Source organism: Salvelinus alpinus, chromosome 10 (assembly GCF_045679555.1).
Source record: "Salvelinus alpinus chromosome 10, SLU_Salpinus.1, whole genome shotgun sequence".
Lineage (NCBI taxonomy): Eukaryota > Metazoa > Chordata > Actinopteri > Salmoniformes > Salmonidae > Salvelinus > Salvelinus alpinus.
In genome coordinates, this window is record NC_092095.1 from 18,187,765 (window position 1) to 18,214,263 (window position 26,499).

The 26,499-nt window shown below is 43.8% G+C and overlaps 1 protein-coding gene across 5 annotated transcripts; it reads right to left on the reverse strand.

Annotated features, from left to right (window-relative positions):
- Nucleotides 1-4,993: 4,993 nt before the first annotated feature.
- LOC139531607 (kelch-like protein 15) lies at nt 4,994-25,130 on the reverse strand. Of its 5 annotated transcripts, none has more exons than XM_071328216.1 (9): nt 24,871-25,130; nt 24,338-24,425; nt 20,190-20,328; nt 19,903-20,091; nt 15,628-15,852; nt 15,300-15,461; nt 11,241-11,450; nt 8,602-8,792; nt 4,994-8,490 (listed from the first exon to the last, which is right to left on the reverse strand). In XM_071328216.1, the coding sequence occupies exons 1-9, from the start codon at nt 24,929-24,931 to the stop codon at nt 7,647-7,649; spliced, it is 2,109 nt and encodes a 702-aa protein (XP_071184317.1). In that variant the 5' UTR covers nt 24,932-25,130; the 3' UTR covers nt 4,994-7,646. The 5 variants fall into 5 exon arrangements, with proteins under 5 accessions (XP_071184317.1, XP_071184319.1, XP_071184318.1 ...); XM_071328218.1 differs by lacking the exon at nt 24,338-24,425 and adding an exon at nt 21,089-21,191 and having other exon boundaries at nt 24,871-25,126; XM_071328217.1 differs by lacking the exon at nt 24,871-25,130 and adding an exon at nt 24,580-24,856.
- Nucleotides 25,131-26,499: the final 1,369 nt, after the last annotated feature.

The following is a 26,499-nucleotide window of genomic DNA, read 5'->3' on the forward strand; positions in this document are numbered from 1 at the left end:
TTCTGTCTATATAGGACTCATTTTACTGTGGCTATAGATACTTTTGTACCTGTTTCCTCCATTATCTTCACAAGGTCCTTTGCTGTTGTTCTGGGATTGATTTGCACTTTCCGCACCAAAGTACGCTCATCTCTAGGAGGCAGAACACGTCTCCTTCCTGAGCAGTATGACAGCTGCGTGGTCCCATGGTGTTTATACTTGCGTACTATTGTTTGAACAGATGAACGTGGTACATTCAGGCATTTGGAAATTGCTCCCAAGGATGAACCAGACTTGTGGAGGTCTAAAAAAAAATTCTGAGGTCTTGGCTGATTTCTGTTGATTTTCCCATGATGTCAACCAAAGAGGCACTGAGTTTGAAGGTAGGCCTTGAAAATTATCCACAGGTACACCTCCAATTGACTCAAATTATGTCAATTAGCCTATCAGAAACTCCTAAAGCCATGACATCATTTTCTGGAATTTTCCAGGCTATTTAAAGGCAAAGTCAACTTCGTGTATGTAAACTTCTGACCCACTGGAATTGTGATACAGTGAATTATAAGTGAAATAATCTGTCTGTTAACAATTGTTGGAAAAATGACTTGTGTCATGCACAAAGTAGATGTCCTAACCAACTTGAATTTGTTCTTATTAACTGACTTGCCTAGTTAAATAAAGGTTACACACACCCCAAAAGGTTATTCTGTTGGCATTTACCTATGTCCCCATTACCAGTCAAATATAACCAAAACCCATTTCTTTCACTTACCGTGCCGTTTCGTTGTTCATTTATTCAGTCGTTTCATTCTCAACCAGGACGTCTATGGAACACCGTTTGGGTCTTTGCGGTCAAAAAATATACTATATAACAATATTTGACATATTTGTCAATTAAGCTTGTTGACCAATCAGGACCTGAATATGACTGGACGTCACAATAGTGTAACAAGTTCATAATTTTTTTACGTAGTTATTACACATTGATTAACCGGCCAGTCGGTGAAGGCCAACATCACCCACGACAGAAAATGGTTGATTGTCAAGGGCAATGAATTCCATCATCTTGGCTTTAATAAATTTCGCCCTTGCGTTGTCTCGCTGAAATGTTCTTACTCTCGATCCACACGGAGTTCTGTCTTACTAAACAGGTCTGTGCCCAAACAATTTGAGCTTCTACTTTTAAAAATCCACCTTTCCAGAAACAAGTCTCTCACAGTTGCCGCTTGCTATAGACCACCCTCTGCCCTCAGCTGTGCCCTGGGCACCATATGTGAATTGGTTTCCCCCCATCTATCTTCAGAGCTTGTGCTGTTAGGTGACCTAAACTGGTATGTTTAACACCCCGCCCATCCTTCAATCTAAGCTAGATGCCCTCAATCTCACACAAATTATCAAGGAATTTACCAGGTACAACCCTAAATCTGTAAACATGGGCACCCTCATAGATATCATCCTGACCAACCTGCCCTCTAAATACACCTCTGCTGTCTTCAACCAGGATCTCAGCTATCACTGCCTCATTGCCTGCGTCTGTAATGGGTCCGCGGTCAAACGATCACCCCTCATCACTGTCAAACGCTCCCTAAAACACTACAGCGAGCAGGCCTTTCTAATTGACCTGGCCCGGGTATCCTGGAAGGATGTTGATCTCATTCTGCTAGTAGAGGATGCCTGGTTATTCTTTAAAAGTGCTTTCCTCACCATCTTCAATAAGCACGCCCCATTCAAAAAATGTAGAATTAAGAACAGATACAGCCCTTGGTTCACTCCAAACTTGACTGCCCTTGACCAGCACAAAAACATCCTGTGGCGTACTGCATTAGCATCGAAAAGCCTCCGCGATATGCAACTTTTCAGGGAAGTTATGAACCAATATACACAGGCAGTTAGGAAAGCAAACGCTAGCTTTTTCAAACAGAAATGTGCATCCTGTAGAACAAACTCCAAAAAGTTCTGAGACACTAAAGTCCATGGAGAATAAGAACACCTCCTCCCAGCTGCCCACTGCACTGAGGCTAGGAAACACTGTCACCACTGATAAATCTGCGATAATTGAGAATTTCAATAAGCATTTTTCTACGGCTGGGCATGCTTTCCACCTGGCTACCCCTACCCCAGTCAACAGCCCTGCACCCCCCACAGCAACTTGCCCAAGCCTCCCCCATTTCTACTTCACCCAAATCCACATAGGTGATGTTTTGAAAGAGCTGCAAAATCTGGACCCCTACAGATCAGCCGGGCTAGACAATCTGGACCCTCTCTTTCTAAAATTATCCACCAAAATTGTTGCAACCCCTATTACTAGCCTGTTCAACCTCTCATTCATATTGTCTGAGATCCCCAAAGATTGGAAAGCTGCCGCGGTCATACCCCTCTTCAAAAGGGGGAGACTCTAAACCCAAACCGTTACAGACCTATATCTATCCTGCCCTGCCTTTCTAAGGTCTTCGAAAGCCAACAAAACATATCACAGACCATTTCGAATCCCACCGTACCTTCTCCGCTATGCAATCTGGTGTCTGAGCTGGTCATGGGTGTACGTCAGCGACGCTCAAGGTCCTAAATGGTATCATAACCTCCATCGATAAGAGACAATACTGTGCAGCTGTATTCATCGACCTGGCCAAGGCTTTCGATTCTGTCAATCACCGCATTCTTATCGGGCAGACTCAACAGCCTTTATTTCTCAAATGACTGCCACGACTGGTTCACCAACTACTTCTCAGACCTCTGGCAGTCTCTATGGGGGTGCCACAGGGTTCAATCCTCAGGCCGACTCTTTTCTCTGTATACATAAATGATGCCGCTCTTGCTGCTGGTGATTCTCTGATCCACCTCTACGCAGACAACACCATTCTGTATACTTCTGGCCCTTCTTTGGACACTGTGTTAACTAACCTCCAGACGAGCTTCAATGCCATACAACTCTCCTTCCGTGGCCTCAACTGCTCTTAAATGCAAGTAAAACTAAATGCATGCTCTTCAACCGATCGCTGCCCACCCGTCCAGCATCATTACTCTGGACGGTTCTGACTTAGGTATTTGTAGTTGTCCACATATTCTAGGTGTCTGGTTAGACTGTAAACTCTCCTTCCAGACTCACATTAAGCATCTCCAATCCAAAATTAAATCGGCGTCCTATTTCGCAACAAAGCATCCGTCACTCATGCTGCCAAACATACCCTCGTAAAACTGACTATCCTACCAATCCTTGACTTTCGATGTCATTTACAAAATAGCCTCCAACACTCTACTCAGCAAATTGGATGCAGTCTATCACAGTGCCATTCGTTTTGTCACCAAAGCCTCATATACTACCCACCACTGCAACCTGTACGCTCTCGTTGGCTGGCCCTCGCTTCATATTCGTCGTCAAACCCACTGGCTCCAGGTCATCTATAAGTCTTTGCTAGGTAAAGCCCCGCCTTATTTCAGCTCACTGGTCACCATAGCAGCACCCACCCGTAGCACGCGCTCCAGCAGATATATTTCACTGGTCACCATAACAACACCCACCCGTAGCACGCGCTCCAGCAGATATATTTCACTGCTCATCCCCAAAGCCAATTCCTACTTTGGCCGCCTTTCCTTCTAGTTCTCTGCTTCCAATGACTGGAACGAACTGCAAAAATCACTTTAGCTAGAGTCTCATATCTCCCTCACTAATTTTAAGCACCAGCTGTCAGAGCAGCTCACAGATCACTGCACCTGTACGTAGCCCATCCAACTACCTCATCCCCATACTGTTATTTATTTTGCTCCTTTGCACCCCAGTATCTCTACTTGCACACTCATCTTCTGCATATATATCACTCATGTTTAATTGCTATATTGTAATTATTTCACCACTAAGGCCTATTTGCCTTACCTCCCTTATCCTACCTCATTTGCACACACTGTATATAGACTTTATCTATTGTATTATTGACTTTGTTTGTTTATTCCATGTGTAACTGTGTTGTTGGTGTCGCACTGCTTTGCTTTATCTTGGCCAGGTCGCAGTTGTAAATGATAACTTGTTCTCAACTAGCCTACCTGGTTAAATAAATAAATAAAAATAAACAGCAGACATTGTGGGCTAAGTTAGGAATGCTGTGTTGCACGTGTAGCGCAACAGTCATGTGGCGTCATTACATCATGTACCTATGTTATATAAGTATGCACGTCAGCGTTAAACTAGACATTGGCCAATACCGATGTTGGCATTTTTAGCTAATTTCGGCCGATTCCAATATGTACACCGATATATTGTGCATCCCTATTTTAAAGTATTTTACTGTTGTCATATTGTACTCTGCCATTAGCTACGTCTGTACTATTCTAAGATAACCTGGATGTATCATACAAGAGAAATGTTTAACCATTACCAGTTTCCCAACGTTTGATATTTCTCTTCCCGGTGACTGCTTTTGTACGGCAATTCGAACAGGGATAAAAACCACCAGATTCCGCAATTGTAGAACGATGATCATCAACAGCGACTTCTGGTGGTAGCAAACTATAGTGAGCATCACAGATGAGCACACACACTTTTCAGCAACAGTGACGGAAAAAGTACCCATTCCTCATACTTGAGTAAAATGATTAGATACCTTAATAATAGAAAAATACTCAAGTAAAAGGGAAAGTCACCCAGTAAAATACTACTTGAGTAAAAGTATAAGGTTGTAAATATACTTAAGTATCAAAAGTAAAAGTATAAATCATTTCATATTTCTTGTATTACGCAAAGCAGATGGCACCATTTTCTTGTTTTTAAAATGTATGGATAGCCAGGGGCACTCCAACATCATTTACAAAAGTTGCATGTGTTTAGTGAGTCAGCCAGATCAGAGGCAATAGGGATGACCACGTGTTATCTTTAGGAATGTAGTGAAGTAAACGTCGTAAAAAATATAAATAGTAAAGTACAGATACCCCCCAAAACGACCTAGTTGTTCTTTAAAGTATTTTTAGTTAAGTACTTTACACCACTGCCAACACACTAAATAAAACACTCAAGTAAAGCAGAAAAGCTTAACAGTATGAACATTTATTTCTGGATATAAATTACAAACTGTTCGAAATAGTGTCTACTCAGATTATAGTAAATACATTGTTTATCTCATTTATTTTTTCTTTTAGAAATAGTCATCGTACAGGGAGTTTCTATCCACCATATTCTATCCTACTGAGACTGAGGGCTGATTATAAATGCTGAGCTATGACAGACAGACAAGCCCTGTCCCAAATAAAAACAGCAGGAGTAATACACATGTTGACCAGCAGAGGGAGACCGCTGTTTAAAGACTGAAGTTTGGCATAATATTGGCCCGTTTGCCAGACGCATGCTATTCCTGGACTAAAAAACACTTTCAGTGGAGATTCACTATTGTGCATTTCTTTTTAGTGCAGAAGTAGGTTTACCGTCTGGAAAACCAACTGGGCCTAAGTGTTCATGATATCGATAGTAATTTTTACATGAGAAAATAGACAAAGACACAGATAGATGGGAGATGACAGAATACCTTATTACATCTAAGCTGCCTTAGTGATGTTAACAGTCCCTGTTTATACACTACTGCCCACATTGAGCACACATATTATTCTGTCAAATGGAGCCACTGCCTGTGAGGGGGGTCTGCCTGGTATTTATACAGTACCACAAACCGCTCTGTGACTTTTTGACTGTGGGGGAAAAGGCATGTTTGTATGCTACTGCATAAATACTGCACTGCAGGTTTGATTGAATAGAGCCGTGAGTGCAGGCAAGAGGACGCTGGGTAGAGGAAAGGAGGGAAAGAAGAGGGAGATGTGGAATCAGAGAAAGAGTGACACAATCTCTCTCTCAAAGTATCATAAAGACTATGCTCTATTGCAATGCAAATCACATCAACCCAACATCCCAACCACAATCACAGAGTTAGCTGGTGGTGGATGGATCTCGATAAACACACATACAAAAAATGGCTGACAGACAGAACTGCAGAAGAACGTGCTTTAGCCCTTTTCATTGTTGCTCATGAAAAGAAGGAGAGATGAGCAGGTTCATATGCTGCAGCTGGCTCCGTCAGACAGACAGACAGACAGACAGGACTAAGCCAGGGTAGGGCTTTACAAAGTAGGATCCATAAGTTAGCCAGATCACCTTCGACACTCAAAATATGATCAAGCAAAAATAGTTAATGCGTTACTGGGAGTTTTGAGCCTATTTCAAATTGATCTTTAATATTAACTCCTTTTCTGTATCAACTTATTTTATTTTTTGAATCAAAAGTTTTTTTCTGGTACATTTCTGGGGCCAACTCCTACAATCTAACACACCCTCCAGTAGTTTGCCACAGCAACACTCAGAGCAGATGGTTAACGTCAATAAATAAAGTGAAATCTTACATACAGTACTGCCAGAGAGACGGGGACCTTCACACTGCAGTCATCCCTGACCTCTGAACTGTTACATGGCTCTCTGTCAGCAGGACAGTGTTATTGCAGTGTAGTCATGACAACACTAAATCATCACCATGATCATCTTTCTCACAATCCCAATAGTATGATGAATGCATATTTTTTCCTATTTTGCTCATTCATGTATCACACACACACACACACACACTCCAGCTCCACAGACTAATGGTGCTTTCAAGAGAACTGGGAAGGTCAAATCATGACGTCAGTGATCTTCAGATTGGAAAGTCAGAGCTTTAGGATGATCCCAGAGTTTCCGACTTTCGAATTCCGAGTTAGATGACCGTTCAAAACTATTTTTCCCAGTCGGAGCTCGCTCCCCCCCGATTTCCCAGCTGTCTTGAACGCACGTCTTGAAGTCACAGGTAGGAGATTTCCGAGTTCCCAGTTGTCTTGAAAGCAGCATCAGAGAAAGGGTTATTAGAGAGACTACATGACATCACATGAACATGACACAGCATGGTTGAGACATACAGACAGACATGGTTCAGACCAATGACGTCAATAAACCCTGGATTGCTGATGCTATTAATTTCCCAATAAAATTGACAAAATCACATGTATTTAAGTATTTCCTTGTTGTAGTGGGGACAGTAACATTAGTACCCTCTAAAGCACTTACTTTATGGAATATGTTTTTATAAAACTTTTTTTTGTATGTTTAGTTCACATAATTAACATATATTATATTATACTAGTAAAAAACGTGTAGACATTGAAACATTTATTTCTATAGCTTCCCAAATCTTTTTTTACACTGTAGTACCAAAATGGCTTCAATACAGCACCCCACTGTCAGTCATCCAGGGTTTATACACATTATTGGTTCAGTCAGACAGGGCTTGTAGGACTGTAGGCTGAAACGGAATCATAATAACAACAATATGAAACTGACCTCAGTCCAAAATAAACCAGCTGAATTATGAAAAATCTTTTCTCAATTCTTCCCTTTTTCTGAAAAGCTTATTTTGAAACAGATCAGCTTGAGTTGCCCACCACCACTGATCATTAGCAAAGCTCAATTTTCTGCCCGTGAGGACAGATTACTATGGCATGTTTAGCTCAGTCTGTGTCTAGTTGAAAAGCTTCTGTGTTAGAGTGTTAGTGTCACACCTGTAACACCAATCCTCCACCTCCACGCCTGGAGCCTGCAGGAGGAGTCGGTCTTAAAAGGGGGCATTCCCAAACCTTAAAGGGGTGTGTCTGAACTGAACCAGACCTCAGCTGCAGCGCCGGACGTGCTCCAGGACGTACTCGGGGAAGTGCAGAGTGCAGACCTGCAGCCCATCCAGTTTGCAAGGCATCCTGGGATACTCGTCCTCTTTCCACTTGTTGTCATCGGGGTCAAAGGTCAGGATGGAGTCGGAGTAATGTCCGTTATAGCAGAGGCCCCCCAGTACCATGATCTGTCTGTCCAGCACCGCAACGCCGTGCCCACTGCGCCCGATGGGCATCGACGCCAGGATGGTCCACTCGTCTGTCTCAGGGTCGTAAACCTCCGTGGACGGGCAGCCCTGCGACTCGAATGACGCCCGGAGGATCACACACACCCCCCCGAACACGTACAGCTTCCCGTTGTGGGAGATCATCTTGTGGAAGCAGCGAGCGTAATTCATCTTCGCCTTGTTCTCCCAGCAGCTGGTGTGTGTGTTGGGGAGGGGAGTACGGGCTGAACGTGTCCTGTGTGTGTCCGTTGTTCCTGCTCCCGCAGAGCCTGCTACACACAACCCTCCCCCTGCCTCCCGTCCAGGGTCGAACACACACACCCCTCCCCCCGCGTCCCGCCCCGGGTCGAAAAGACACACCCCTCCCCCCTCGTCCCGCCCCGGGTCGAACACACACACCTGTTTGGAGGTGGACGAGGAGGTGATTCCTCCGGTGATATAGAGCTTACCATTCAGGACCGTGCCCTCGTGACCGTACTTGTTGACTGGGTACGGATCCACAAACTCCCAGCGGTCTGCCGTGATGTCATAGCGTTCCGTGGAGTAAAAGGTCTCATCCCGCGTCCGCCCAGCCACCGCGTAGATGAACTTACCGATAACCCCCACTGCAAACTCTGACCTTGAAGTGAAGACACAAAAAACAAAACGTTTTTCCCCCCCTTTCTTCACACCTAATAGATCTTGTAGAAACATGAAACCATGTCACACCTGGGAAGTGACAAGTACAGACCTGGGCACAGACATGTCGGCCATGCGTAGCCAGGAGTTCTGGCGGGGGTCGTAGCGGTAGACTTTAGAGGAGGCGTGGAACTCCCCGTCAGGCCCTAGCTCCTCCCCCCCCAGCAGGAAGGCAAAGTTGTTGACGATGGCCAAGCAGTCTGGTCGGAGAGGGACCTGGGGACCTTCCAACTCCCACCACACCTACGGACAGGTCATACACACACATTATAAATAGACATATACATTATAGACACATTATAAACGAACATATATACATTACACAGACATTAGGCACATTATCGACACATTATAGCCATGATATACATTAGACACATTATAGACATAGACACAAGCTGTTTTTTTGTGATGTAAAATTAGTATGTAGTTAGTATGCTTATTGGTCATAGTATGGATGTAGTTAGTATGCTTATTGGTCATAGTATGGATATAGTTAGTATGCTTATTGGTCATAGTATGGATGTAGTTAGTATGCTTATTGGTCATAGTATGGATGTAGTTAGTATGCTTATTGGTCATAGTATGGATGTAGTTAGTATGCTTATTGGTCATAGTATGGATGTAGTTAGTATGCTTATTGGTCATAGTATGGATGTAGTTAGTATGCTTATTGGTCATAGTATGGATGTAGTTAGTATGCTTATTGGTCATAGTATGGATGTAGTTAGTATGCTTATTGGTCATAGTATGGATATACTTAGTATGCTTATTGGTCGTAGTATGGATGTAGTTAGTATGCTTATTGGTCATAGTATGGATGTAGTTAGTACGCTTATTGGTCGTAGTATGGATATACTTAGTATGCTTATTGGTCATAGTATGGATGTAGTATGCCAAAAGTTCCCGGATGTCGTACTACATTCGCCAAAATATGCAGTACACAAACTGTGGACACTATTGCCGTGCTTTTAGGGCCCATAATGCAATTCTTCAGAAAATGGGAAAGGCTTCACAACATTCAGATTCGAAGAAAATGTCTGAAAGTATGCAGCCGAAGTCCGACCAGAGCGGATACAAATTCATTGCTTTAACTGATGACAATTGTTAAGAATTGAGCAATGTAAGAAAGTAATGACTTTTCAAATATGTTACGTTATGTTGGCTGACAATTTGTTAGCTATGCTAGCCTTACGGACCGCATATCATTACAGCAGTTACTTGTATGTATCGGTATGTTAGCTAGCTACCTCGTTAGTTGGCAACTAATACACAAAACTTGGAAATAAATTAATTATATGCTATCTAACTAACATTTATTGACTTTATTATCCACGTCATTCTTAGCTAAGTGGTGTAATCGTTGTGTGTTCTCAATGGACATTGTTAATGAAGTTGTAAGATGTCCATCTAGTAATTTGTTAGACATGCTAACAAGCTAGAAAGAAGTTGCATTGCAACAGCATCAACTTCCAGTAGACAGGCGAAGCGCTAGTACACTCAACTGAAAAGATACCGTTTGTTTACAGTATACTAAAATGAAATAGTATATAGTATGTATTCATTAAGTATGTAGTATACAGTATGTTAGTATGGGTATTACCACCCTGCATTCCACTGCTGGTTTGCTTCTGAAGCTAAGCAGGATTGGTCCTGGATGGGAGACCAGATGCTGATGGAAGTGGTGTTGGAGGGCCAGTAGGAGGCACCCTTTCCTCGGGTCTAAAAAAAGTATCCCAATGCCCCAATGACACTGCCCTGTGTAGGGTGCCGTCTTTCAGATGGGACGTTAAACGGGTGTCCTAACTCTCTGTGGTCACTAAAGATCCAATGGCACTTACTGTAAGAGTAGGGGTGTTAACCCTGGTGTCCTGGCTAAATTACCAATCTGGCCTTCATACCATCATGGAAACCTAATCATCCCCAGCTTACTTTTGGCTTATTCATCCCCTGTAACTATTCCCCAGGTCGTTACTGTAAATGAGAATGTGTTCTCAGTCAACTTACCTGGTAAAATAAGGGTAAAAAAAAAAGACATTTGAACACAGCTATATACATATTATACAAATCATAGACACAGATATTGTAGATATTATAGATACATTAAACACTGACACATTATATATCTAGATACATTATAGACAGACACACATTATAGACAGACATTATAGAGACAGACAGACACACATTATAGACACAGACAGACACACACACATTATAGAGACATGTGTATAATGTGTGTATAATGTTACATTATAGACATTAGACCTGACATATTAGAGCATGGCAGTAACAAGTCTCAACACCCAGTAGCTCTTCAGTAGGAGCGTTGGTACCCCTCTGGTACCAACGCAGACCCCCCCGGCTGTATCCTTATATCCTAAGTGCGGAAGTAGGATCGTACCTTGGGTCTGTGCGGCAGTAGGATCGTACCTTGGGTCTGTGCGGCAGTAGGATCGTACCTTGGGTCTGTGCGGCAGTAGGATCGTACCTTGGGTCTGTGCGGCAGTAGGATCGTACCTTGGGTCTGTGCGGCAGTAGGATCGTACCTTGGGTCTGTGCGGCAGTAGGATCGTACCATGGGTCTGTGCGGCAGTAGGATCGTACCATGGGTCTGTGCGGCAGTAGGATCGTACCTTGGGTCTGTGCGGCAGTAGGATCGTACCTTGGGTCTGTGCGGCAGTAGGATCATACCTTGGGTTTGTGCAGCAGTAGGATCTTGCTGTTGACCATGCTGTGTCCGATCATGCCCCTGAACACGGCCGTCTGCGGTCGGACTGAGCGGATGCGGTTGGACCGCGTCTCGACCAGCGGCTGCTCGTTGACGTCGTGGAAGTAGCTGAGAGCCTGGTCCACCTCCTGACGCAGCTGTCGAGAGTAACGATAGAACTCTGACGTCTTCACCTGAGGGAGATGACGAATTAGTCAGAGGTGATGTCATAGAGGAAGGCAGAATGCCTCATCTTGCAACAGTATCAGTGTGTGTGTGTGTGATATATATATATATAACTCAGCAAAAAAAGAAACGTCCTCTCACTGTCAACTGCGTTTATTTTCAGCAAACTTAACATGTGTAAATATATGTATGAAAATAACAAGATTCAACAACTGAGACAAACTGAACAAGTTCCACAGACATGTGACTAACAGAAATGGAATAATGTGTCCCTGAACAAAGGGGGGTCAAAATCAAAAGTAACAGTCAGTATCTGGTGTGGCCACCAGCTGCATTAAGTACTGCAGTGCATCTCCTCCTCATGAACTGCACCAGATTTGCCCGTTCTTGCTGTGAGATGTTACCCCACTCTTCCACCAAGGCACCTGCAAGTTCCCGGACATTTCTGGGGAGGAATGGCCCTCACCCTCCGATCCAACATGTCCCAGACGTGCTCAATGGGATTGAGATCTGGGCTCTTCGCTGGCCATGGCAGAACATTGACATTCCTGTCTTGCAGGAAATCACACACAGAACGAGCAGTATGGCTGGTGGCATTGTATGCTGGAGGGTCATGTCAGGATGAGCCTGCAGGAAGGGTACCACATGAGGGAGGAGGATGTCTTCCCTGTAACGCACAGCGTTGAGATTGAGCTTGTCATTGCAGGCAGTCCGATGATGCTGTGACACACCGCCCCAGACCATGACGGACCCTCCACCTCCAAATCGATCCCGCTCCATAGGCGACATTGTTGCCGGTTATGTCTGGTGAGGACCTGCCTTACAACAAGCCTACAAGCCCTCAGTCCAGCCTCTCTCAGCCCATTGTGGACAGTCTGAGCACTGATGGAGGGATTGTGCGTTCCTGGTGTAACTCAGGCAGTTGTTGTTGCCATCCTGTACCTGTCCCACATGTGCAGTCCTCATGCCTCCTTGCAGCATGCCTAAGGCACATTCACGCAGGTGAGCAGGGACCCTGGGCATCTTTCTTTTGGTGTTTTCCATAGTCAGTAGAAAGGCCTCTTTAGTGTCCTAAGTTTTCATAACTGTGACCTTAATTGCCTACCGTCTGTAAGCTGTTAGTGTCTTAACGACCGTTCCACAGGTGCATGTTCATTAATTGTTTATTGGTCATTGAACAAGCATGGGAAACAGTGTTTAAACCCTTTACAATGAAAATCTGTGAAGTTATTTGGATTTTACGAATTTTCTTTGAAAGACAGGGTCCTGAAAAAGGGACGTGTGTGTGTGTGTGTGATATATATATATGTGTGTGTGTGTGTAGGCTTGCCACGATACCAACATTTTACCAATGATACAATGCCAGGCCAAGTATCATGATACCGAGGAGTATCGTGATACCACGGTGGAAGAAAATCAGTGACCCATCATGCTGTTCGCCCCCGTCCCCCGGACGCTTGTTCCTGTTGTCTAAACCTTCTCCAAAAACCTGGCACTGAAATTCACACTCCTACTCAATACAACACATTCAATTTAACTTCACACTGTTCAGTGTATAATACTGTATAGATTGGCTGATTTGCTCATATTTACAAAGGCTTACCTGTGATTTGGAGGAATGGGAGGAAGGAGTACACATCAGTTGAGACTGGTGAAGGGAGGATGGATCATAATAATGGCTGGAACGTCACAAATGGAATGGTATCAAACACATATAAACCATGTGTTTAATACCATTCCACTCCAGCCATTACCACGAGCCCGTCCTCCTCAATGAAGGTGCCACCAACCTCCTGTGATATATATGCATAATGATCTGCATCTCTCTCAGAATGATCTTCTTGACCTTAACCAGTCAGGCTTCAAGATGGGTCACTCAACCGAGACTCCTCTTCTCTGTGTCACGGAGGCTCTCCGCACTACCAAAGCTGCCTCTCTCTCCTCTGTTCTCATCCTCCTAGATCTATCCTCGGTCTTCAACACCGTGAACCATCAGATCATCCTCTCCACCCTCTCAGGGCTGGGCATCTCAGGCTCTGTACACTCTTGGATTGCATCCTACCTGGCAGGCCGTTCCTACCAGATGACGTGGAGAGGATCTGTGTCTGCACCACATACTCTCACTACTGGTGTCCCCCAGGGCTCGGTTCTAGGTCCTCTCCTTTTCTCTCTATACACCAAGTCATTAGGCTCCGTCATATCCTTACATGGTCTCTCCTATCATTGCTATGCGGATGACACTCAACTAGTTCTCCTTCCCCCCTTTCTGACACCCAGGTGGCAACATGCATCTCTGCGTGCCTGGCAGATATCTCAGCTTGGCTGTCAGCCCACCACCTCAAACTCAAGACAGAACTGCTCTTCCTCCCGGGGAAGGTTTGCCCGCTCAAAGACCTCTCCATCACGGTTGACAACTCCAGTGTCCCCCTCCCAGGGTGCAATGAAACTTGGTGTGACCCTGGACAACATCCTGTCGTTCTCTGCCAACGTCAAAGCAGTGACTCACTCCTGCAGGTTCATGCTCTACAACATCCGTAGAGTACGACCCTACATCACACAGGAAGCGGCGCCGGTCCTAATCCAGGCACTTGTCATCTCCCATCTGGACTACTGCAACTCTGTGTAGGCTGGGCTCCCCGCTTGTGCCATTAAACCCCTGCAAAACGCTGCAGCACACCTGGTGTTCAACCTTCCCAAGTTCTCTCATGTCACCCCGCTCCTCCGCACACTACACTGGCTTCCAGTTGGAGCTCACATCCACTACAAGACCAGGTAGGGGATGTGAAGAGCGGACGGAGAGAAGCAGGCGAGTGAGGGCAGGTAGGGGATGTGAAGAGCGGACGGAGAGAAGCAGGCGAGTGAGGGCAGGTAGGGGATGTGAAGAGCGGACGGAGAGAAGCAGGCGAGTGAGGGCGGGTAGGGGATGTGAAGAGCGGACGGAGAGAAGCAGGTGAGTGAGGGCTGGTAGGGGATGTGAAGAGCGGACGGAGAGAAGCAGGCGAGTGAGGGCAGGTAGGGGATGTGAAGAGCGGATGGAGAGAAGCAGGCGAGTGAGGGCGGGTAGGGGATGTGAAGCGCGGACGGAGAGAAGCAGGCGAGTGAGGGCGGGTAGGGGATGTGAAGAGCGGACGGAGAGAAGCAGGCGAGTGAGGGCAGGTAGGGGATGTGAAGAGCGGACGGAGAGAAGCAGGTGAGTGAGGGCTGGTAGGGGATGTGAAGAGCGGACGGAGAGAAGCAGGTGAGTGAGGGCTGGTAGGGGATGTGAAGAGCGGACGGAGAGAAGCAGGCGAGTGAGGGCAGGTAGGGGATGTGAAGAGCGGACGGAGAGAAGCAGGCGAGTGAGGGCAGGTAGGGGATGTGAAGAGCGGACGGAGAGAAGCAGGCGAGTGAGGGCAGGTAGGGGATGTGAAGAGTGGACGGAGAGAAGCAGGTGAGTGAGGGCTGGTAGGGGATGTGAAGAGCGGATGGAGAGAAGCAGGTGAGTGAGGGCTGGTAGGGGATGTGAAGAGCGGACGGAGAGAAGCAGGTGAGTTAGGGCTGGTAGGGGATGGGGCTGGTTCATTACAGCTGCCACACGTGATATACACATGAAAGTGAAGTGGATATCATTGGACCTGTGCATACCAGAGAATAGTCAATGTTGCTTCAATTCAACTGACTTTATAAACAAAAAACTGACTTTTTAAACATATTATAACAGGCGCCAGCAGGTTCTTTAGATCAGTAGGGCTGAAAAACTTGGTAGTATCATATGAAACATTACTACGGTATTCTAAAATGTTGGTATCATAAGCATCGGTACCGTGATACTACCGTAGTACCGGTGTACCGTGCAACACTATTTGTGTGTGTCTTACCTTCTCGAAGACGTTAGCGGCGGTCATGAGGCAGAAGCGTAGAGACTGGACGACAGTGTCTGTGTGTCTCCATCGGCGGCGGTCGTGTCGGAGCCAGGCCTGGACAGACTCATACAGCTCTATCTCTGGGAACCGACTCAGGGCATCACTGTCCAGGTACGCCTGACACACACACACACACACACACACACACACACACACACACACACACACACACACACACACACAGAGTTAACAAGAATATATCACCTGTTTTAAAGAGCTCAAAGCATCACTGTTCAGGTACACAGAGTTAACTAGGGGGTGCCAGTCAGTTCTTCCACCACACCTGCAGTCTCTCCAGGCTGAGGTAGAGCAGGAAGTCAGGTTTGCTCATCAGAGGAACAAAGTTCTCCAGCAGGAAGTTGTCGAGCTGCTCCTGCACGCCCTCCACCCCCACGCTGAAGTCCTCCAGAAGTCTCATCACCTCGGCACAGTTCTCCAGACAGATCTTAGACAGCAGGAAGGAACAGCAGAACTCTACCACCTCCGTCAGCTGGACGTACATTGCAGCCTAGAGGGTGAGGAGACAGTGACAGATCTTAGTCAGCTGGGGCCAGTAGCACCAGTTGGTCATAAGCAGTGGTGGAGAAACTACCCAATTTTCATACTTGAGTTAAAGTAAAGATACCTTCATAGAAAATGACTCAAGTTAAAGTCATCCAGTAAAAGACTACTTGAGTAAAATGTAAAAGGTATTTGGTTTTAAATATACTTAAGTACCAAAAGTAAATATAATTGCTCAAATATACTTAAGTATCAAAAGTAAAAGTATAAATAATTTAAAATTCTTATATTAAAACTTCTTGCAACTATAGGGGGTGCTGTTCCGCATTAGCATTTTTTGGTCTCCAAATTAAACTGCCTCATGCTCAATTCTTGATCGTACAATATGCATATTATTGTTATTATTGGATAGAAAACACTTTCTAGTTTCTATAGCCGTTGGAATTTTGTCTCTGAGTGGTACAGAACTACTTCTACAGCACTTTTCCTGACAGGGAGTCAGATTTCAGAAATTTTGACCCGATCTGGGGTCGGTTTTAAGGTGCCTGTAAATGCTATGGAGAAACCGACACTGCCTACGTCTTCCTCTGGGTGTCAGTACGTCATGACGTTTTGAATGGAGTCGATTGCGCAATCAGAGCCACTATAAAACAACAAAACGTGGAAGTACTGTTCTTTCCCTTCGTGCGTCTCACGCAAGATGGACATCGGACTTGCCTCCTTCCAAATGGTTGTTTAGCCAGCAATATTTCTCCGGTCATGTTTTTACTCGTTATAGTTGTTAAAAACATCATAATGTAGTTAATTTGAACCGTTTTATAGCAATTTATATCCGTTTAGTGCGATTTTGAGGAATTTCTTTGTCGTGCACTTTGAAGCTTTGGGCACGTTTCGGGGTCTCGGTCGATGTTAGTGGACATTTCGAAGGACAGAGGACATCTATCGACCAAAAGAAGATTAGACCCAAGAAAGGATACATTGCCCAAGAATCTGATGGAAAATCACCTCATAGTAAGAAATATTTAATATGATAAATCGTTGTTCTGTCGAAATATTTTAAACTCATGTTCCGCCATTTTGTTTGTTATCGCTTCACTTGGCGAACCCTGTATTGCACAGTAAGGATAATTTTAGAAATGTGAATCAGCGGTTGCATTAAGAACTAATTTGTCTTTCGATTCCTGTCAACCCTGTATTTTTTAGTCAAGTATATGATTAGCTTTCGATTAAACTAGATCACTCTGAAAGATGACGTCCGACATTTTGAGGCTTGATTTGCTACTATTTTCATTGTATAACCACGGTTTTGTATGGCTAAATATGCACATTTTCGAACAAACTCTATATGTATGTTGTAAAATGATGTTACAGGAGTGTCATCGGAAGAATTCTGAGAAGGTTAGTGAAAAAATTAATATATTTTGGCGATGATTACGTTATAGCTCTCTTTGGCTTGAATCGATGCTCTGGTAACGTTTGCACATGTGGTATGCTAACTTATCGATTTATTGTGTTTTCGCTGTAAAACGCTTAGAAAATCTGAAATATTGTCTGAAATCACAAGATCTGTGTATTTCCATTGCTATGCTTTGTCTATTTTTATGAAATGTTTTATGATGAGTAAATTGGTCATACACGTTGCTCTCTGTAGTAATTCTAGTCGAGTTGTGATGGTCGGTGCAATTGTAAACTGTGATTTCTACCTGAAATATGCAAATTTTTCTAACAAAACCTATCCTATACCATAAATATGTTATCAGACTGTCATCTGATGAGGTTTTTATCTTGGTTAGTGGCTATTTATATCTTTATTTGGCCGAATTAGTGATAGCTACTGATGCAGGAAAAAAATGGTGTAGTTAAAAAAGTGGTGTATTTTGCTAACGTGGTTAGCTAATAGATTTACATATTGTGTCTTCCCTGTAAAACATTTTAAAAAACAGAAATGATGGGTTCATTCACAAGATCTGTATCTTTCATCTGGTGTCTTGGACTTGTGATTTAATGATATTTAGATGCTACTATCTACTTGTGAAGCTATGCTAGCTATGCTAATCAGTGTGTGGGGGGGGTGGGGGGTGATCCCGGACCCGGGGTAGACGCTCGTGAAAGGTTAAAGCACAAACGGCACAATTTACAAGTTGTTTTTATTTACGGAGAGCCAGGGGCACACTCCAACACTCAGACATAATTTACAAATGAAGCATGTGTGATTAGTGAGTCTGCCAGATCAGAGGCAGTAGGGATGACCAGGGATGTTCTCCTGATAAGTGTGTGAATTAGACACTTTTCCTGTCCTGTTAAGTATTCAAAATGTACTTTTGGGTGTCAGGGAAAATGTATGGAGTAAAAAGTACATTATTTTCTTTAGGAATGTAATAAAGTAAAAGTTGTCAATTATAAATATTAAAGTAAAGATACCCCCAAAACTATTTAAGTAGTACTTGAAAGTATTTTTACACCACTGGTCGTAACTCTAAGTCCGGCGTAAAATGCGCTCTATACCGGACCTAAACATTATACCTGTTGACTTTCTGACGGGCCACTCCCGGGTGGTGAGGGTAGGCAACAACACATCCGCCACGCTTATCCTCAACACAGGGACTCCTCAGGGGTGCGTGCTTACTCCCATCCTGTACTCCCTGTTCACCCACGACTGCGTGGCCATGCACGACTCCAACACAATCATTAAGTTTGTCGACGATGCAACGATGGTAGGCCTGATCACAGATGATAATGAGACAGCCTATAGGGAGGCGGTCAGAGACCTGGCATTATGGTGCCAGGACAACAACCTCTCCCTCAACGTCAGCAAGACAAACTGTGGACTACAGGAAACGGAGGTCCTTTCACATTGATGGGGCTGTAGTGGAGCGGATCGAGAGCTTCAACTTCCTGTGTCCACATCACTAAGGAACCATCATGGTCCAAACACACCAACACAGTCGTGAAGAAAGCACCCCAATGCCTCTTCCCCCTCAGGAGGCCGAAAATATTTGACATGGGCCGTCACACTCACTACACTGAAACTCCAACCCACATGCATAATGACGCCACACACTCCTCACATACGCTGCTGCTACTCTTTTTATTGTCTATCCTGATTGCCTAGTCACTTTTACCCCACTTGCATGTACATACTGTATTACCTCAATTACCTAAACGACCACGTATCCCTGCACATTGACTCAGTACCGGTACTGCTTGTATATAGCCTTATTATTGTTATTTTGTGTTACTATTTCCTTTTTTATTTTGCAAATGTTTCTTACTTTTAAACACGGGACTGTTGGGAAAGCGCTCATAAGTAAGCGTTTCACGGTCTACATCTGTTCTATTCGGCGCAAGTAACTTTTTCAGCGGGGACACCATTTGTCTGGACGATTTTCTGGGAACTCCATTTGTTTTGCAAGAAATTCTGGCGACCCCACGCCAAATCGTATGACAACCTTAAAAATCGTCCAATTTAGATTTCCAAATCAGCAAATATCCTTTCAAAACGATTACATTTTCATTCATCTTTAAAAAAGAAAACCAATAAATACATTTACTAAAAAAATAATTTAAAAGTTTGTATATTGTCTCATAAAATAATATGTACTCTTAATGTAACCTCGAACAGTCTATTAGCTAGAAAGGTCACTTCAGACACATTTTCGCTAATAGCAGCTGTTTAACTGGTTAAATAAAGGCTAGCCATGTGCTGGAAAAAATGTATGTCCAAGAAGTTGCCGCGACTTACTAGCAGGTTCTTTTTCAATGTCACATACTCCAGTGAGTGTAATGAGCTCCAATGAGTAATTAGCTCAATATTAGGAGTTGAGAAATAAAGTTGATGTCATTAGAAGATATTCTTATCTTTTCTACTGTATGTACATAATTCATAATGTATTTATTCTCTTGTTGCTAGCGATATTCATAAAAACAGTGGGGGAATAAAATCACTTAAAAATATATATTTTTGCGTACCCCCTACAGTACCTCCACGGACACCTAGGGGGCCGCAGACCCCAGGTTGAATACTCCTGGCTCAGAGGGTTAAAGGTCTGTGTGTTACCTGTAGTATCTCCTGCACAGTGACCATGCTGAGCTCCAGTGAACCGTAGTACATGAACCTCAGGACGTGGCCGAAGCCGGCAGCCGTTAACCCCTTCATGTGGATCTTGTCCTGGTCTCTCTCTCTCATGTCTGCTGTGAACATGACCCGGAAGTAGTCACTCTGGGTCGCCAGCAGGGCTTTGTGTGCCTGGAGGAGGGGATAACATTAAATTACATGTTAGTGAAAGTGTGTGTGTGTGTGTGTGTGTATGTATGTGTGTGTATGCGTGTGTGTGTGTTGCTAACATGGAAGTGGTGTTCCTCTATCAGCAGCGTGACGTCCAATAGGAGCCTCTCCTCGTACAGCGCCCGGAACCCTGAGGACACGCTTCCATCATGAACCTGGGACAGGTACACCTCCACCTCCCCCCCCGACATCACACACCTGGAGGAGGAGAGAGGAGCTTAATAACACACACCTCCCCCTTTGACAACACATACCTGCAGTAAGGAGAGGGATCAATAACACACTGGTAGTATAGCAGTACTAATGCTTTACTGTTCAAACACAGACCGATGAAAGAGTAGAAAAACTGTCACCATGTCACTCAAAAGGGATCCGCCACACTACAGACCAAACCCAATGCTGTTTTTCTCTCTAAAACGTGTGTGTAAGACTGTCTCTGGAATGACGTCAAGAACATTCAACATTCACACCTCAGCAGTTCAGCTCTCGTACACACCCACACAGAAATGGGTGCTGCGTGCGTACACTCTCACACACACGCGCGCTTACGCTCGAACACCCCGCCAGCGTCTTTGAGCTAAATAGTACGCAGCATCATCTGGATGTGTATGCAACAACATTTCAACATTCACCTTCTGCTACCATTTCTGTCAAGCCGTCTACGCATACAGTTTGATGCATACGTTCGATAGTATGCACCACACTGAACGCACTGCAACACAATGCTGCAAGGCAAACGCAGTGTTTCATTGGAAATGAATGTAATTCTGGTGTACCAAACTGCAATGACTGTCGGTGTGTTCGAAGCGTCACACACTAGCAGCAAACCCACCCACAAACAGATACAAATGCATGCACAAACACTCTATTCACCGCCCCCCCCCCCACACACACACACACACACACACACACTGCACACACACACTGCACACACACTGCACACACACTGCACACTCACCTCTGATTGGCCACGGGCATGTCAGAGGGGGTATTCCGAGCCAATCAGAGGACAGTGGCCCTTGTGTCCGGGGAGAAACTAATAACGCCCTTCTCTGAATCACCTGGACGACAAACCCAAAATTAAATTGTTCATCAAAACTGTATGTTGAAAATCAATACAAAAGATTATTCAAACCAAGCCGTGGCCAAGACCTAAAGCTACTGAGAAAGTTTGGCCAGATGTGTGAATATAACTTTTTCCTGAATGAGAACGCGTACTGAGACTCCAAGGACCCCATTCCTATAGTAAAATTACATTTCTTCCATTCTTTCCTCCTGGCCAGATAAAAAGGCTGCTAGAAGGCCAGCATCCCTGACTCTTCACTGTTGACGTTGAGAATGGTGTTTTGCAGGTACTATTTAATGAAGCTACCAGTTGAGGACTTGTTAGGCATCTGTTTCTCAAACTAAACACTCTAATGTACTTGTCCTTTTGCTAAGTTGTGCACCGGGGCCTCCCACTCCTCTTTCTATTCTGGTTAGGGCCAGTTTGCACTGTTCTGTAAAGGGAGTAGTACACAGCGTTGTACGAGATCTTCAGTTTCTTGGCAATTTCTCGCATGGAATAGCCTTCATTTCTCAGAAGAAAGTCTTTGTTTCTGGCCATTTTGAGCCTGTAATCGAACCCACAAATGCTGATGCTCCAGATACTCAACTAGTCTAAAGAAGGGCAGTTTTATTGCTTCTTTAAATCAGAACAACAGTCTCCAGCTGTGCTAACATAATTGATAAAGGGTTTAATTAGCCTTTTAAAATTATAAACTTGCATTAGCTAACACAACGTGCCATTGGACCACAGGAGTGATGGTTGCTGATAATGGTCCTCTGTACGCCTATGTAGATATTCCGTTTCCAGCTGCAATAGTCATTTACAACATTAACAATGTCTACGCTGTATTTATGAACAATTTCATGTTCTTTTAATGGACAAAAATATGTGCTTCTCTTTCAAAAACAAGGACATTTCTAAGTGACCCCAAACCTTTGAATGGTAGTGTATATTACGGGAAACATTCCTCATTCAGTCATAGTTAGCAGTAGAATAATGGATTGGCATGAATTTGCCATCGTCAACTTTTAGAAGGTCAGTAGGAAAGGTAAGCTAATCATTTAAACCACCAACATTTATTCACATTCACTGAACATTTAGTATTTAAAACTCAAACATTAATTTTCCAACTGCTTTTTCTATAATCCTGCAGACCATTTATCATTCTCCTCCATACTGTATATTCCAATGCATCCAACATTATGCATGCCCACCATGGTATTGGGCAGATGGTGAAATTTGAGAACTCATCTTGTTTAGAAATCAAACCCTAGGGGCACCCGAGTGGCACAGCGGTCTAAGGCACTGCATCGCAGTGCTAGATGCGTCAATACAGACCCGGGTTCGATCCCTGGCTGTATCACAACCGGCCATGATCAGGAGTCTCATTGGCCCAGCGTCGTCCGGGTTAGGGGAGGGTTTAGCTGGAGTGGCTTTACTTTGCTCATCACACTCTAGCGACTCCTTGTGGCAGACTGGGTGCCTGCAGGCTGACCTCTGTCAGTTGAACGGTGTTTCCTCCGATACATTGGTGCGGCTGGCTTCTGGGTTAAGCGGGCGGGTGTTAAGAAGAAGCGGTTTGGCGGGTCATGTTTCGCCTCCCGAGCCCGTTGGGGAGTTGCAGCAATGAGAGAACATTGGGGATATATAATCAAACCCTGGTCATCTTACTGCAGCGCACATTGTATACATTTTGCCCTGCTGTTTTTAGAGAAGATTGTATTGCTATATGTATAGGCTGCGTTTACATCCTAGATAGAAGCAGGCCATTGGCTGCCTTCATCATGAGGGGTATGTACGGGAGTTCTGATTTGTTCTAAGCTTAGCAGTTCGGCAAATTTGCCTGAGCAGACAGTGTTGAAATATAATTTGTATGAGGAACATATACAAATAATCAGCTCTTCCCTCGTTTTTCGGCCCACCACCTAAAGTCATCGATCACGTGTGTGGCGGATGAATCAGAATTAGTTGGGCAACATAGATAGAGGTCGACCGATTATGATTTTTCAACGTCGATACCGATACCGATTATTGGAGGACCAAAAAAGCCAATACCGATTAAAACATTTTTTTTTTTGAATAATGACAATTACAACAATACTGAATGAACACTTATTTTAACTTAATATAATACATCAATAAAATCAATTTAGCCTCAAATAAATAATGAAACATGTTCAATTTGGTTTAAATAATGCAAAAACAAAGTGTTGGAGAAGAAAGTAAAAGTGCAATATGTGCCATGTAAGAAAGCTAACGTTTAAGTTCCTTGCTCAGAACATGAGAACATATGAAAGCTGGTGGTTCCTTTTAACATGAGTCTTCAATATTCCCAGGTAAGAAGTTTTAGGTTGTAGTTATTATAGGAATTATAGGACTATTTCTCTCTATATGATTTGTATTTCATATACCTTTGACTATTGGATGTTCTTATAGGCACTTTAGTATTGCCAGTGTAACAGTATAGCTTCCAGGAACACATCACAACAGCCACCCTCGAAGCAGCATTACCCATGCAGAGCAAGGGGAACAACTACTCCAAGTCTCAGAGCGAGTGACGTTTGAAACGCTATTAGCGCGCACCCCGCTAACTAGCTAGCCATTTCACATCGGTTACACCAGCCTAATCTCGGGAGTTGATAGGCTTGAAGTCATAAACAGCGCAATGCTTGAAGCATTGCGAAGAGCTGCTGGCAAAACGTACGAAAGTGCTGTTTGAATGAATGCTTACGAGCCTGCTGGTGCCTACCATCGCTCAGTCAGACTGCTCTATCAAATCCTAGACTTAATTATAACATAATAACACACAGAAATACGAGCCTTAGGTCATTAATATGGTCGAATCCGGAAACTATCATCTCGAAAACAAAACATTTATTCTTTCAGTGAAATACAGAACCGTTACGTATTTTATCTAACGGGTGGCATCCATAAGTCTAAATATTCCTGTTACATTGCACAACCTTCAATGTTATGTCATAACTACGTAAAATTCTTGCAAATTAGTTCTTTTTTTTACAAGATGATTGCCATTTTTCCATTCACTAAAATGGGGGTTCTTGTTTTTTGCTAAAAATGCATGCAGTATCGCAGGCTTTAATTAGAGGGGACATTCGTTTTCCCCTGGAATGTGTGTTATGGTTGTCATGGAGATGGTACCTTTTGGGGGCCTCGAGGCCAGTCTCGAGTTTAGCTGACAGCATGGTGAGGGGACGCTCACATTTCCTTTGTTTAAGTTTGCCCTGATCTAAAGACAGACACACAGAGAGAGACAGAGACAGAGAGAGAAAGAAAAACTGATGTTCTACAAACCTAGCTAGAAAAATATATATATTTATTAAATCATGATTGTAATTTAGCTAGTGCATTTAATTGACTCAAAAGCATGTCTATAGACTCACCATGTAATCTTTGATCTAATCGTGTTGGCTAGCAAACTAACGTTAGCTAAACCAGAGTCATATATTTTGTAGACTGAGTTTAACCAGTGAGCTCGCGCAGTCGGGGGAATCACAGCTTGATTATTTTTCACGCAAGGCCATGACAAGACTGTCAAATTGCTAACGGCAATACACACTGTATTACAATCTAAACTCTTCAAATATAACGGTCAAGAATAACAGTGACTGGTAGCTCACGACATCCCGTGGAATTACCTAGCAGCTAGTTTAGCAGACTAAAATGTCTCTCACCTCGGCGCTGCGAGTCCCCACAACCCCTCTTCGACCAGACAGACCTGGCTCCTTCTGACATGGGGTGCGGGTTTATAGCCGAGATCAAGAAAAAGGACAATAAAAAAGCATCGCCGAAGATTCCTTATCGTCCATTTAGAATCCCCCTGCGGCTTCAATTTGTCGTTCTTTTAACTGGATATCAAAATACTGTTTGTCTATGGAGTCCATAGCCATTGCAGACGCCATATTATTCTCTGCACTGACGTAATTTCCTGAGGTATAGCCCATTCGAACGGAACTGTAGTGGCGTCGTTGTGCAGTGAAGTGAGCCTGTCAATCAAAATCACCAAGCAGGTGTACTATACTGGGCCAACCTGCGATTATAGACCTGCAGTGCAGAATAATTGAGGAGCGATTATAGAGCTGCAGTACAGAATAATTGAGGCCTCTCTTCCTCATACTGACCTTGTAATCAACTATTCTCTCTCTCACTCTCTTTTGTGTCTTGTATTTGATTTGTATTTTTTTCTATGCATACTCACATGGCCTTACACACTCAAACACAGTGACACTCCAACACACACACACACAAACACTCACTATATAATTTGCTCACACACACATAATATGCACATACATTTATACTGACTCTACACAAACGCACATACACTCATCTTATACGCTGCTGCTACTTTGTTTATCATATATCCCGATGTAGTCACCTTACATATCTACCTCTATCACTACAGTATCCCTGCACATTGTAAATATGGTACTAGAACTGACTGACCCTGTATTGAGTATGCTTACTTACTTTCTTGTATTCTTATTTCTTGTGTTTTTGTTCTACCTTGTTATTTTTTGTATTACATAATTATTGATAACTGCATTGTTGGGTTTAGAGCTTGCAAGAAAGGCATTTCACTGTACGTGTGCACATGAGATTAAAAAACATGACACTTGGAAAGACTGCAATCATTAATCTAGGTTCAGAAGCCTCTTGGCAGAGGCAATAGCAAGTAGCATGCTCACACCCCATCTTCCATAATAATGTAGCGACCCATACAGACAGCTGTGTGTTATGTGTTAGACTATTAGTTGGTTGTGTTGTACTTACCAGTACCCAGTGTTCGCGGGGTCCAACATGCCAATCAACCTGCTATCTGCCAATCACGGGAATGCCTGGAATGTTCTGATGCCGGGCATCCTGATGGTTGGCGGAGTGGCATGGAGGGGGGTTGGGGCATTGGAAGTTAAGACCAGGTTTAGCCATTGTTCTCTCTCTTACGTCTGGGCTTCACAAGAGAAGGTCACAGTTGTTTTATAGGGTATCCTTCATTTATTTGGCGTGGGCTACGGCCAAACAGTAGCCTGTGTGAAGTTGGGTTAATAAACCGTAAATTCGTAAATTCAAATCCTCTGTCTGGACAATTGTTCCTTTATGACCTAGTCAGGTCATTACAATAACAATAAAGCCAATTGAATCACTGCATGGTAGACATTCTTGTCTACAATAGGGCAGTGTTTATGAATCTTTTCCCCAGATACATTTACAGGTGGGGAACAAAATTGAAAACTTTACACTACTGAGCAGAGCTGTAACCTATTGTTCTGGCCTGGTCATGCATATGCATCAATCGCAGATGA

Coding starts and splice junctions, on each gene's coding strand:
- LOC139531607 (XM_071328216.1), bottom strand. CDS start 24,931: ATGTCAGAAGGAGCCAGGTCTGTCTGGTCGAAGAGGGGTTGTGGGGAC. Junction 15,853..19,902: donor CTGTGCAGGAGATACTACAG/GTAACACACAGA, acceptor CTCACCCTCTAG/GCTGCAATGTACGTCCAGCT. Junction 8,793..11,240: donor TACTGCTGCACAAACCCAAG/GTATGATCCTAC, acceptor ACCTGTCCGTAG/GTGTGGTGGGAGTTGGAAGG.